The 14,005-nt window shown below is 56.3% G+C and overlaps 1 protein-coding gene across 1 annotated transcript; it reads left to right on the top strand.

Annotated features, from left to right (window-relative positions):
* Window positions 1–176: 176 nt before the first annotated feature.
* On the top strand, window positions 177–8,745 carry FDXR (ferredoxin reductase). Its single transcript, XM_081272319.1, has 12 exons — window positions 177–318; window positions 1,047–1,147; window positions 4,380–4,475; window positions 4,669–4,791; window positions 4,974–5,087; window positions 5,404–5,505; window positions 6,506–6,613; window positions 6,822–6,906; window positions 7,022–7,218; window positions 7,298–7,469; window positions 8,015–8,185; window positions 8,307–8,745. Exons 1-12 carry the CDS (start codon window positions 240–242, stop codon window positions 8,435–8,437), a joined length of 1,479 nt encoding a protein of 492 aa, XP_081128445.1. The 5' UTR covers window positions 177–239; the 3' UTR covers window positions 8,438–8,745.
* Window positions 8,746–14,005: the final 5,260 nt, after the last annotated feature.

The following is a 14,005-nucleotide window of genomic DNA, read 5'->3' as shown; positions in this document are numbered from 1 at the left end:
TCCTGAGGGGCGGGATTTTGGCCGTAGTGGGTGGACCCGGGGGCGGGTCTCTCGTGGGGGCGGGAATTTTTTGGGGGGAGTGGGTGGAGCCGCAACCTGTGCTTTCCCAGAGTGTGAGGCGGGGCCAGTCATGTGGGCGGGATCAGAAGTTGGACAGGGCGGAGTCAGGGGCGGAGTCAAGGAGGGCGGGGCCGAGCCGACGCCGAGCGCGGGGCAGTCACAGGGAGCAGGTCCCAGCTATGGCTCCGCGCTGCTGGCGCTGGTGGCACTGGTTGGGGTGGCCACGAATCCGACCACCTTCCGCTAGTAACTCCACGAGTAGGTGCAGGGCACTTTGGGCTGGATGGGAACCCGGGAGGCCTGGGAGCGCGAAGTGTAGGGGTCGCCGCGGAGCTGGGCTGAGCTGGAGAGGGGAGAGACTTAAGGAGTCCATTCATAGAGAAGTGAGGGGTGGTGTCGGGCAAATGGGGGCCTGCGTGGTGAGATGTGAAGCCTCACGGATGTGACGGGGGTTAGCAAAGATTGAAAGGAGAGACCATGAGGTCCACGTGTGTGAGACGGGGTTGACACAGAGGTCTGTGTGGAGACAGGGAAATTTGAGGTGAAACAGGGTCTGTAGGAGCAATATCGAGTTCTAAGGAGAGAGGGGAGTTAAAAGAAGCAAGAGAGAGGGCTTGTGGGGAGATCCCCACGGGTGGGCGGGGTTGGGATGTTATGGAGTCAGTGGGAAGATGTGGGATAATAGCTGATTGGGTAGGGAACTCTCTAAGAAAAATGAAAAAGTTCTGGGCAGGGAAGCTTCAGGGGCCATGAGGGTTGTGGACAGGACATAGGTTCATGGGCAAGGTGTGGGTATCTGGATAAAGACACAGCCTTTGGGGGTTCAGATGAAGTGAGGAACCCTGTAAATGCCAAAGCTTTGAGAAAAAGGAGAAGGAAGGTTCAGGGGAGGGTGAAGCTCTGCAAGACGCATCTCCTGACAGACTCTACTGAAATTGGTTTGGGATTAGAGTGTTGATTTGACCTTGCTCCCCTTCTGTGCCCAGACTCAGGCTTCTACCGGCTTTTCTCTGCACAGAAGAATCCCCAGATCTGTGTGGTGGGCAGTGGCCCAGCTGGCTTCTACACGGCCCAACACCTGCTAAAGGTAAGCCACTTCTTCAGGCTTCATCCCCATAATTCATTCACCTGTCGCTCCATCCCAAGGGCAAGCTCTACCCCTTTTGGGGGTTGCCTGATGAGGAAGAGGCTCCCAGCCCACCTAGGCTGTATACTTTTTACCTGTTTCCTTACTTAGAGCTGGGGAATCCCACCTTAGGTCCTCAACTATGAGAGAAGTGTGTTTTCCCCATAGTTGGTTGTCAGTGGCTGATGGGCAGCTGTGCTTCCTTGGCCGAGCACTCTAAGGAGCTTATGCAGCCCTCCAGATTGGCTGTCTTCTCCTCATCTTTTCTCTTCCTTGTCTCCAGTTTGTCTCTGACAGCCTGCATTTCGAGGCACCTTCTTCTCCCAGCTTTCTGTAATTTTGTCCAATTTGCTGTGCTCTCCTCACCCACAGCTCCAGTCCTCCTGATGCCTGGCTCCTCCCCATTACAGGCCAAGGTCTCAAGGCTTTCAGTATTGGCCAAGGCTACCAGATACTAGAGCAGGAGGAGACCTAGGTTAACTGAGATGAGTCAGTGGCCTAGGTTTGGAGGAACTTGGAGTGTCTGTGGAGAGACAGAAGAAAGGATGAATATATTAGTTATATACAATGCAAATTAAGAAAGATAGGGTGGCTTTGGGATTAGATAGGGTGGCCCACTGTCCTGATTTGCCTGGGACAAGGGATTTTCAGTGCTGAAACTAGGAAAGGTCTCATGGAGACCAGGATGAATTGGTCACTGTTGAAGTGGCCTACACATGCTTCCCAAGCAACATGGGTGACAGAGCTAGTTAAATGATACAAGCAGAGTGAGCCAGGCCAGGTGGGTCAACAAGAAGCTCTTTCCTACTAGGTGTGGTGGCACATGGCCATAGTTCCAGCAACTTAGGCTGAGGCAGGAACATCCAAGTTTGAGGCCAATGTGCACAACTTAGTGGGATCCTGTTTCAAAATAAAATTGGAGAAAAAAGTGAAGGGCTGGGGATATAGCTCAGTGATAGGTGTATGGTGCATTTGAGTTGCACTGAAGGCCACTGGCTATGGGAAGGGCCTCTGGTGTGTGAGGAGTCAGCCTGGAATGCAAGGCCATGGGTGCAGGAGGACAGCCTGGGCTCTGGGATGGAGGCCAGGGAGCTCATACCATCTGGGGGACCACAGAGCCCCTCCCATTTTTTGTGGTACTGGGTATCAAACCCGGGCCTCTTCAAGCTGGGCAAGCACCCCTACTAACTATACCCCCGGCCCAGAACCTCATTTTAAATTTCAGTTGTACTTGCTGTTTACAGGGTAGACATAGGTAGGACTGGGATAATGATAAGGGATCAGAAAGAGATGAGCAAAGAGACCCAGGGGCTAGCTCTGGGTGGATGGGGTGAAAGGAAGCATAGGAGCAGAAGGGGAGACATTTGGGGGACAACAGTATGGTTTTATCTCAGTGGCTTCAGGATGTCTGCAGTGGGTAAGACAGCCTAGGGTCTCAGATTTAGAGCTTGGAGAGAGGTCTGGGCAGAAGAGGGAGAGGGAGAAGGAAAGAGAGAGATCCATAATTTGAGATCAGGAAGGAGTCAGTAAAACTGCCCCAGAACTTGGGGAAAGGAGGGTCTCAGACCAGAAGCACCTCCAAAAGTGTCCTTTTTAGAGGGAGAACAGAGGGAAGGGGAACCAAGAAGAAGCAGCCAGAGGGATGGGGAGAACTATGAGGGTAAGGGAGGGGGTTTCCTGGAGGATGGGGTTGGCCATGTGAGATAAGGGGTGTTATGATGGTGACCTTGGAGAGAGCCTTTTTACCCAAATGAAGAAAAGCACAGAAGATAAAGACAGCTGGGTTGTGTCATGTCAGGACTTGACTGCCAGGCTGAGCAGTTTGAACTGTTCCATGGCAACAGGCAGCAAAGGAAGGTTTTGGAGCAAAAGACAGGTAACAACAGTGGTAGTGATAGTAATGATAGTTTACGTTGATTGAATGCCCTTGTCGGGCCAGGCCTTGGCCAAGAGCTTCAGGACTTACTCATTTTACCTTGAGCCTGACACAGAAGGGATGTTCTATTGTACAGTGAAACTAGAAAACTTTCTCTGTGGCACAGAGCCAGTTAGTGGTGGCCATGGCTGTGGACAGGCAGTGGAGTGGAGGAAAAAGGGGATTTCGCAAAGCTGAGGCACTGAGGGCAGGAGCTCCTAGGCCTTGCATTCTGTTGAATCAGGAGGTACTACAGGAAGTGTCTATGTGGGAGTGCAAGCCAGGGTGTCTTCCATAGGAGCCCCATTGCTGTACCCCAGATGGTTTGTGGCCAAGATGTCTCACCATCTTGACCTCCTGATGCTTCTCAGTTTAGAGGAAGAACCTGAGACCTAGGAGGTCCTGGGACTTGCCAGGCTCATGCTGCTGGTCGGTGGCAGAGCCAGACCAGGCTTATCTGCCCAGTCCCAGCTCTGCGCCATCCCTACAGCCCCTCAGGTTGCCGCAGGAGGACAGGCAATATGGAACTTCTGTTAGAGTGAAACTGTTTTCTAAGACTGGGAATAAGTTCATTTCTACCTCCTTCTCCCCTGCCCATGCCCCTGCTATGTCCCCATTTCCTATCTTGTTGGTCCCTGTTCCAGTGGGATGACATTGGAGACTAGAGCTAAGGGTAGGTATGAACTTAAAAGGGTGGTTGGGTAGTGTGGCACATACCTCTAATCTCAGCTTCTTGGGAAGCTAAAGCAGAAGGATCACAGATTTGAGGGCCTGTCTCAAAATATAAAAAGGGCTGAGGATGTAGCTCAGTGGTGAAGCTGCCCCTGGGTTCAACCCCTAAAACCATTAAAAAAAAAAAAAAAGATTTTCAAAAGGTGATTCTGAAGTCATGAGACCTGCTGAGTATTTCTAGAAGTGTCAGAGGGTCAGAGGGCAAGGCTGATCTGACTTGAGTAGATGACGCTCCTCTGATACTAAACTCCATGGAGGGGAAGCTTCAGCTCTCCTTATTTTGCCACATTTCTCCCAATCTCATGGCTGGCTATCCTTCCTGAGGTCTGACCTCAGCCCGTCTTGCTGCTCGTTCTGCCCCATACCCCTTGTTGGGCTCTCTGGACAGAAGAGGAGACAAGGGGCACTCTTTCTTCTCATAGATAGTCAAAGCTTCTTTGTGTTTTCTGCTCTCTGAGCTGAGTTCTCCTGCTCTGTCTGGGGAAGGGAGGACCCAAGGGGGCCCTGCTTTTCCCTCTACCCTCCCAAATGTGCCTTCTCTCCCAGCACCACACCCAGGCCCATGTGGACATCTATGAGAAGCAGCTTGTGCCCTTCGGCCTAGTGCGGTTTGGTGTGGCACCTGACCATCCCGAGGTGAAGGTGGGTCTCTCTGAGTATTGAGGGTGGTGTTTGGAGACACTGGTCCAGACAAGAAGGTCAAGGAGGCCCCCTGGCTGGATAGAATGACCCTAGGCCCCCTGTGATGGTTCAACCCAGGCAGGCGTGAGGGTGACACTGGGTCCCTGGAGCTGCCTCAATCTCTAATCCCTCCCTTTTGGGGGCTTACTGGCAGAATGTCATCAACACCTTTACCCAGACTGCCCGATCGGACCGCTGTGCCTTCAGGGGAAACGTGGTGGTGGGCAAAGATGTGACAGTGCCTGAGCTGCAGGGTGCCTACCATGCCGTGGTGCTGGTGAGTGTGAGGGCCCTGGCGGGGAGACTGTGGCTGGAGGATGGTAGCTGAGGCACGGATGGGGCAGGGCTGAGGCCAGGATGGAAGCTCCTGAAGGGATCCCTGGGGAACAGGTGGGGCTGCCTGGCCCTGTGGTGCTGGTGCTGAGGGCTCTGGGCCTTGGGCCTGTGATCTTTCCTCAGAGTTACGGGGCAGAGGACCACCAGAGGCTGGAGATTCCCGGTGAGGAGCTGCCTGGTGTATGCTCGGCCAGGGCCTTTGTGGGCTGGTACAATGGGCTTCCTGAGAACCGGGAGGTGAGTTTGGGGAGTACTCCTGCTGCCGCTTCCTCCCCAGCCCTTGCAGGGCCAGGGAAGCCCTCAGAGGCCAGAGCTGGGGGAAGAGGCAGTGAGGAGTGAGATGAAGAGGTGGGAGAGATGGACTGACAGGTGTGGCAGGTCAGCCATGGAGGGACTCTGGGCAGAGGTGGGGACAGCTGGGGGAGAAGGGCCCCACCTGATGCTCAAGTAGGATGGACTTTCAGAGCCGGGACTGGGCATGAGGTGTCTGCAAATGAGATTAGCCTGACTAGAGCTAAGGCTAGGGGCACACTATAAGACCTTTTCCCTGCAGCTGGCACCAGACCTGAGCTGTGACACAGCCGTGATCCTGGGGCAGGGGAATGTGGCTCTGGATGTAGCCCGGATCCTGCTGACCCCACATGAGCACCTGGAGGTGAGTGGTAGGTCAGCTGCTGCAGGTGAAGGCACACTGAGGGGAGGGTACCCTGCTTGCAGGGATGAGGCCTCCTCCCTGAAGCCCAGCTCAGCACCTGTTTCCTCAGGTGCCCAGCCAGGCAGAGGCCCTCTGGAAGGCAGCCCTGTGAGCTTCATCTTATATCATTTCCCCTTCACCTTCAGCATCTCTGGTTCAAGGGATTTTTTTTCTTTTTTTAAGCTTAAGTGTGCAACAGGACCTTTGCACACACTGTCCCTCTTGCTTGGAAGATTCTTGCTCACCTCCTGTCAGTTGTGAAAGTTCACTGGCTTAGTTATTCCTGCTACCAGGAAGCCTTCTAGGATCTCCATGAATAGGTCCACTTCTTCTGTAATATCCTTTTCTCACAGATCAGTCTACTTTTTTTTTTTTTTTTTTTTTTTTGGTCCTGGGGATTGAATCCAGGGGCACTTAACCACTGAGCCATATCCCCAGCCCTTTTTATTTTAAGACAGGGCCTAGCTACGTGGCTTAGGGCCTTCCTAAGTTGCTGAGGCTGGCTTTGAACTCGCAATCCTCCTGCCTCATCCTTTCAAGCCACTGGGACTACAGGCATGTGCCACTGTGCCTGGCAGATCAGTCTACTTCTGTTTCACGTATAGCCTATTGTCAGCACTGCAGTTTCACACTCATTGATGAGATTTGATGAATATTTCTCTCTTCACCAAATAAGAAGCTCTGTGAGGGCCAGAACCATGTCTGTTTTGCTCACATAGACTGCCCTTGCCTAGTGCTGGGCACAAGGTAAACTCTCAGTACTTGTTCCTTGAGAGTCAGGGTTTGCTGCTAGTTGGAGCAATCTGCAGTTTGCAGTAGTGCTTCATCTGACCACCAGGGGGAGCAGTGGTTCAGTTTTGGGCTGCCAGCTTTCTGCTCAAGAGTTTGGGACATGACCAAATGGAGAGTCCCCTTCTCCAGGTTGGTGTCCAGTGATTTCAAGGACCTCCTTTTGTGCTAGAAAACAGACATCACAGAAGCTGCCCTGGGAGTGCTGAGGCAGAGTCAGGTGAAGACTGTGTGGATAGTGGGCCGGCGTGGACCCCTGCAAGTGGCCTTTACCATTAAGGTACAGGGGTCAGATGAGGAGGGGCCAGGGTCCCAGATAGAGGGTCTTCCCTTGGGGGATGGGGTGGCTCAGCCCCTGGAGTGCTGCTACCTGGGATAGAACAAGGCCCCCAGGGCCATGTGCTTTCCCCCCTCCTGGACTGGACTTGGTTGGGCTCAGGAGTGGACATGCTCAGGGCCTGACCTCCTCCCCACTCCCCATCTTCAAGGAGCTTCGAGAGATGATTCATTTGCCAGGAACCCGTCCCATTTTGGATCCTGCAGATTTCTTGGGCCTCCAGGACAGAATCAAGGGTGAGGGGCCCTGGCCTGGCCCCCGGCTCACAAGGGAGGGATGGCTTAGGTCAAAGAAGCCTTGCGGGAGGACTCAGGGAGTGAGGCAACCCTAAATGTTCTGCATTGCTGACAGAGGTTCCCCGTCCAAGGAAGCGGCTGATGGAACTGTTGCTTCAAACTGCCACAGAGAAGCCCGGGGCGGGGGCTGCCCACCAGGCATTGGCCACCCGTGCCTGGGGCCTCCGCTTTTTCCGAAGCCCCCAGCAGGTGCTGCCCTCTCCAGATGGGCGACGGGCAGCAGGCATCCGCCTAGCGGTAACCAGACTGGAGGTGAGTCTCATGCTACCAAAGACCCCTCCGTTCTAGGCCTGCCCATCCAGCCTGATGTTGCTTGCACTCTCCCCAACAGGGTGTCGGTGAGGCCACGCAGGCAGTGCCCACAGGAGACACTGAGGACCTCCCTTGCGGGCTGGTACTGAGCAGCGTTGGGTATAAGAGCCGCCCCATTGACCCCATTGTGCCTTTTGACTCCAAACTTGGGATCATCCCCAATGTAGAGGGCCGGGTTGTGGATGTGCCAGGTGAGAGGGTATGGGAAGACTGGGTACCTAATTATGGTGGGGAGCTGGAAGGCCGATGTCCCCAGGGCCACTCATTCATCTAGTGACACACTATGAGAACCTGCTCTGAGGCAGACCCTGTCCCAGGACCCAGCCCACACTGGCCCTAGAAGGAGTTCCCAAGCACTAGGACATGTTGTCATTATGTCCTCCAGTAAACCTTCACCAAAGCCTGGTCTGGGCCAGGCCTGTGCTCAGTGCTAGGGTTAGAGATGAGCACCCCCATCCACAGCTTCCAGTCTAAGTACCCATGTGCGTTCATTCAGTAACAGTTACTAAAGGCCTCTGGACTCGGGGTGGACAGGCCCTAGGGATGAGGGGCAAAAACATGGCAAAAACAGGTTGAGAAGAATTAAAGGTGGTAGACTAGTGGCCATAATGGGCCCAGCTGGTGGGTCTTCTGGGGGACTCGGTCGTATATCTGCGTGTGCATATGCGTATAGGTTGGGACACAGGCTTGTCCAGCAGTGTCCAGCCATGTCCCCTTCCTTTGTTGCCCCATTCAGGCCTCTACTGCAGTGGCTGGGTGAAGAGGGGACCCACAGGTGTCATTACCACTACCATGACGGACAGCTTCCTCACCAGCCAGATGCTGCTACAGGACCTGAAGGCCGGGCTACTGCCCTCAGGCCCCAGGCCGGGCTTCGCAGCCATCCAGGCCCTACTGAGCAGCCGAGGTCTGGGCCCTGATGCTGAGATTTGGGGAATGGGAGGATGGCTTCTCTCTCTGGGAGGAGGGTCCTCTGGAGGGGATAAAGGAGGAGGTGGCAATATTGACTTCTCTTTCTTCTACTTCAGGTGTCCGACCAGTCTCTTTCTCAGATTGGGAAAAGCTGGATGCTGAGGAGGTTTCCCGGGGACAGGGTGCTGGGAAGCCCCGGGAGAAGCTGGTGGATCCTCATGAGATGCTGAGGCTGCTGGGGCACTGAGCCTGGATCCCAGTCCCTATCAGGAAAAGGAAGAGCACTGTGCAGGGAGGAGGGGCATGAGTCAGTCTGAGCCAGACTCTTCCCCAGCTACAGCACCACCTGTCCGGGCTGGGGGGCTTGGCTGGCCCTTTTCCAGGGGTCTCTGAGTACTGCCTCCTATGAAGTTGTCCTTGCCAGTGTGGGTTAGGAGGTAACCCAGTGTTAGGTGGGGTGCAGGCCCATCCCACCTCCTCCCACCTCTCTGCTGCTGGATTTTGGGGGGCTACTTGATCAGGAATATGATGGAAATAAAGCAGTTACAACCAAGGGCCATGGTTGATGGGACTATTTCTTTAAGAGACTGGGGTACCGTTCTGGCTGCAGATTGCCTGTGGTCACCAGGTGACACTGGGGAACCAGCTCCCTGGTCAGGGACCTCTTGGGCTGGGTTTGGTGGTCAGGCCTGGCATGCCTGCGTGCTCCCTCTCTGATCTTGGTTCCACTACTGTGGTCTTCCCTATTCTGCCCACGTTTTGGTCATCCCTGGCCAGTGCCGAGTCTACCCTGCCCTGCTGGCCCTGCTCCCTCGTGCCTTCCCTGGTTAGCCTCCAGGACAACTGAGATACTGAGATGAGGAAAAGGGTGGGAGTGGGAATTGGGCAGCGACTTGCTCCAGGTCCCTCCCACTGGCCCAGCAGGTCTGGCCTGGATCCCTAGTCTCTCTGCAGGCTCTCTGTGCCTTCCGGCCTCTGTCGGTTTCCAGCCAGATCCACGATTCTTTTTAAAAATAGTTCCTGAATTATTTCAATTTACAGTGTTTTTATGGCAGCTTCAAGATGTTGGCCTCACTTTATAAACTGAGGGACCCTCGAAATTAACTGGCCCAAGGTCACACAGCTAGCGAACTGAGGGCTAAACCCAGGGCTCAGGGCAAGCTGGTGTTTTCTCCATAGCCGCACTTGCCTCTGGATATCGGGTCTGGGGACACAGTCCCAGAGAGGGGAGAGAGGACCTGGGCACCCGGCGGGCCGGCAGGGAGGGGCCTGGAGGGGCCCGGAGGGGCGCGGGCGGCGGGCCGGGGCGGGGCGGCGGCGGCGGGCGGCGGCGAGCGCTCCGCCACAGTCGGCTGGCGAGCCCTGGGAGCCGGAGGCGCAGCCCAGCCCGGGACGGACCCCGGCGCCCAGCGGGTCTTGGGCTGGGCGCGGGGGCCGGCGGGACTCACCTGCCAGGCCGCGCTGCGGGCACTGGTCCCGCCGCGCCGGGCTCAGGCGCCCGCCGAGCTAGCAGCGAGCGCGCCAACGCGCCGGGGCCGTGGCGCCAGGACAGGCACCGCGCGGGAGGCGGCCGGCGCGGGCTGTGGGCGCGAGCGCAGCGCCCCTTCCCCCGGTGAGTGGCTGCCAGGGGCGCGGCGAGCCGGGGGCGCCAACTTCGCCGCCAACTTGGGGCTGGACTCCGGCGCCGCGCGGGCAAGGACGGCGGAGACAGACGCGGGACACCCAGGGAGAGTCCGACAGCGCAGGGAGCCAGGGAGGGGCGACCGGGGGACAGGGACCCTCGGGAAGGGGCCTGGGATTTGGACCCTGGCGGGCGGGCGGCGAAAAGGCGAGGAAGACAAGCCGAGGAGACAGGGGACGTCAGGGAAGGATGCGGGCCAAGCTCCCAAGATGTTTGACCCCGGGGTCTCCGAGCCCTCCTCCCCTTTTCCTAGCGTCGCGGTACCGGCGGGCAGTGAGTGGTGCGCGAATATGTCAGTCTGGGCTGCAGAGTCCCCCAACTGTTGCTGCTGGAAGCCTCTGGGGCGAGGAGTTGGGTGGGGGCCGGGACCTGGGGCTGAGACTGGGTTGACTGGAGTGAGGGGGCTGGAGAGGGTGAGGACCCCAGAGGGTGAAAGGGGCTGTGGCAGCTTCAGGAGCCCATTCCTCTGGTTTCTCCATGTCTATGGGGCACCTGCTGTGGCATCTACCTTCCATTGTGGGACCCTTAACCCCCTGTGATCCCCCTAGGCCCTCCCCTCTCAGCTCTCCCTCTTCTCTGCCCTCAGAGAATCAGAGTGGGCTTCTGATGTGGTGGCATCTTCCAAAAACCAACCCTGATCCCTGGAGGACACAGCTAGGAGGACTCAAAAAAAGCAGTGGCATAAGAGGGGTCTGGAGAGCCTGAGCCGGCCTGGCTGAGCCCTGGCTGCAGCGCCAGCGCACTTTGTTCCCCCGGGGATTGCTCTCAACCAGGATCCCCGACGGCTGGGAGGGGAAGTCTGAGCTTCCTGATGCCAAAGGCGGTGGGTACCTAAGCCTAGGATGGCAAGGCCAGGACCTGTGAAGGCACGGGTGGGCACCTTGCAGCCTGAAAATTCCCAGAGGTGTGTTTGGCTACCCTTCAAAGGTCCTGCTGGGTGAGTGGGCCAGAGGACCCCTGGGCTTGATGCTCAATCCATTTGTCCATCCCGGTTCCCTGCCCTGCTAGCCCAAGGAGACTTAGCACTCAGTCCCCCAGCCCTTGGATGGAGGCCTCATCCTCCATCCTGATCCTGGCCATGGAAAAATCAAAGAAAGGACCTTATTTGAAGAGGGTGCCATCGTACTGGCTCTATTTCGGAACCAGTCCACTTCCTAAACGAACCAGTGGCTCTGAACCTGTTTCTAAATTCGGAAGAGTAAGAATGTGAAAGGGACAGGTAGGCAGGAAACCGGACTCCTGAGTTCGCTCGGGCCCCAGGGAGCCCTGGGCTGCGACCTGTCTCACAGCACCGTCTCCAGGTCTGCTCCCCACCCCCATCGTGGGGCTTGAGATGGAGACCCAGCCCGGGGCACTGGGCTGGGGATCTTAAGGGCCAGGGACACCCACAAGGGGTAGGGGAGAGGCAGGGGGCGCCGAGTGCGTGGTGCCCAGTTTGGCCGCCAGGAGGCGTGGCGCGGGTCCCCGCGCCGGGAGTCACCGCCGGCGCCGCCGCATCGCGAGTGTCCTTGAGCCGCGGGTGACAGTGGCTCTCGCCGCTTGCGCCCCCTCCTCCCGCAGGGGCAGCCTGATGCCACGTTTCCTATGAATTATTTATCGCCGGCCTAAAAATACCCCGAACTTCACAGCCCGAGTGTAAGATTCCTGCCGAGGGGAGGGGGCGGGGTGCCCCCGGGGGCAGAGCGGGATCAGCCGGGAGGGGGCAGTTAGTCTTGGAGCAGCCAGAACTAGGTGCCCCAACAGTGGGGGAAAGATGGAGGGCCAGGCTCTCTCCTGGCGCCTGGGTTCAGATTTTAGCCAGGCAGAAGCGAGCCAGGGAGGGAGGGAGGGAAACCCGACGGCAACGGAGGGGCTTCCCCGCAAGGACACTGGGTCCAGTGGGCAGGGCCTCTCTACTGGGAGGAATGAGCACCGCGGATGGGTGGGGCCACCTCCTGGGGCCAGAGCTCCAGGCCTTCAGTGTCCGCTGTGTGAGTGTGAATACGTGAGGGTGTGTGGTGTGTGGTGTGTGGGTGTGTGGGTGTGTGGGCGCGCGTGTGCACATCCTTTTCCGAGAGCCTGTCTGAGGTATGGGGAGCCAGGAGAAGGGCAGGGATCTAGCATGTGGAAGCCTCAGGTAGGTCCCAGAGGACTACCTTTGCCACCCTGTGCCCAGGGTTTTTAGGATACAGTGTTCAGCAAACATTAGTGGCCCTTAAGGAAAGGGGAGAGACCCAGAGTGGGTGGGCAGAGAGTCCCTGAGACAAGCCTCTGCCCTCCAGGAGCCCTCAGTCTACCTGCCGCAGGGCAGGATGGAAAGGCCATTGCAGAGGCCAAGCTCAGAGCTCCCAACCTGGAGAGGACCCAAAGGTTGTGTCTTCTCCCTCCAGGTCCAGAGTCTGATGGATCAAGGAAGGCAGGCACCGGCAGGAGCAAGATTTGGATTGGGCTCTGAAAGACAGTGGAATTTTGTCAGGAAGAGGACACTCCTGCCCAGGGAAGAGCAGGAACCAGGGCCTGGAGATGAGAACAGTGTGGGCTGCGGCCACTGGGCTGGCAGAGTTGGGGGATCCATAAGGGGGAAGACAGTAGGTTAGGGTCAGGGCGTGGGGGACACTGTGCCTGAGACTAAGCTGTTTGGACTTCATTTGTGGGCACCGGGAGACAGTTGTCCTACTTGAGGAGGCACACAGGGGCCAGAGGAGAGTTTTGGCAGCCCAGTAGCGCAGGCAGGTGGGTGGGAGGGAGGTGGAGAGGGGAGGTGGGAGGCTGGGGGAGGAGTGGCTGGGCTAGTGATGGCATGCCACTGGGCATGGCGGCCACCTGGTGAGGAGACTGGAGCCCAAGCCTGCTTGAATCTGTCTGCCCGTTGCTTTGTGGGGCGCAGAGTTGCCTGATGCCAGCTGTCCCTCATTTGAGACCCTCTGGCTAGAGGCACAACCTTCTTCCACTTCTCCTCTTCTCTGTTCCCCCCAGGAGGACATCTTGGAGAGAGGTTCTGGGGGCAGTGCCCCTTTAGGGTTAGGAGAGGACCTGAACCCTTTCTATAGATCACACTGTCTGAAAGAAATAAATAGGAGCACAGGTGTCATTTTAAAGTTTCTTATAGCCACATTTTCAAAAGTAAAAAAAAAAAAAAGGTGAAATTAATTTTAATAGTGTATTTTGTTTAATTCAATATATCCAAATGTTATTTCAACATGTAATCAATGTAAGACCATCAGTGAGGTGGCTTTCATTTTTTTATGCTCTCTCCATACGCAGTGTGTATTTCACACTGACAACATGCTGGGTTTGGATGAGAAACATTTCAGTACTCTACAGTTGCCTGGGGCTGAGGATACCATATTGGCCAGCACAAATTGAGGACTGAGAGCTCATTGTTGGGAGGTGGAAGTGGCAGGAGGGTTGAGGCTTCCCGAAAGCAGGCAACCTGTAGGGACTAGAGGCGTGGGCAGAGATGAGCACACTGGCCTTGTTAAGAAACAGAGAGCATGACAGCACGTGTGTGTGTGTGTGTGTGTGTGTGTGTGTGTGTGTGTGTGGTGCTGGGGATGGAACCCAGGACCTTACCCATGCTAGGCAAGTGCTCCACCACTGAGCTCCAGCCCCAGGCATGACAGTGCCCTTTGCTGTCATGATTTTGCAATCCCAGATTGGTGTTAGCTTCAGCTACTACTAAGAATGTAAGATCCCACCCCAGACTCAAACAGGTCTCCAGACTGACATTTTCGTTAGTGCACCAGGAAACTTTACACATGGGAGATTTCAAGGGCACCAACATGAACCCAGTTTCCCTCCCGTGTCCCAATCATATCTTCTCAGCCTGAAATTCTACCACGTGGTGTTTTAGCTTAAAGCTCTGACTGTCGTTAAACTACATCTCCCTGGGGAATGATAATGCTTTGAGCTATTATCAGTCCCTTTTACCTTCATGTGCATGAGCTCGGGATCCTAAGCTAAGAGAAGGTCTTGCTAGGGGAGGCAGAGCTTGAGGAGAGTAGGGAGGGCAGGGTATGGTGGGAAGGAAGGAAGTTTAGAAAAAAAGAGGCTGGAGGGGCTAACCGCAGACCTGCGTGCTGATTCTCCAGGGTGGACTCTGAGTTCCTGGAGGGCAGGGTCCACGTCTTACCCATATTGAAATTCTACCACTCA

Source organism: Spermophilus citellus (genome assembly GCF_964194105.1).
Source record: "Spermophilus citellus genome assembly, chromosome: 17".
Taxonomy (NCBI): domain Eukaryota; kingdom Metazoa; phylum Chordata; class Mammalia; order Rodentia; family Sciuridae; genus Spermophilus; species Spermophilus citellus.
Note: the sequence above shows the minus strand (reverse complement) of the source record. Positions and strands in the feature narration are given on the sequence as shown.

Coding starts and splice junctions, on each gene's coding strand:
- FDXR (XM_081272319.1), top strand. CDS start 240: ATGGCTCCGCGCTGCTGGCGCTGGTGGCACTGGTTGGGGTGGCCACGA. Junction 1,148..4,379: donor CGGCCCAACACCTGCTAAAG/GTAAGCCACTTC, acceptor CTTCTCTCCCAG/CACCACACCCAGGCCCATGT. Junction 5,088..5,403: donor GGCTTCCTGAGAACCGGGAG/GTGAGTTTGGGG, acceptor TTTTCCCTGCAG/CTGGCACCAGACCTGAGCTG.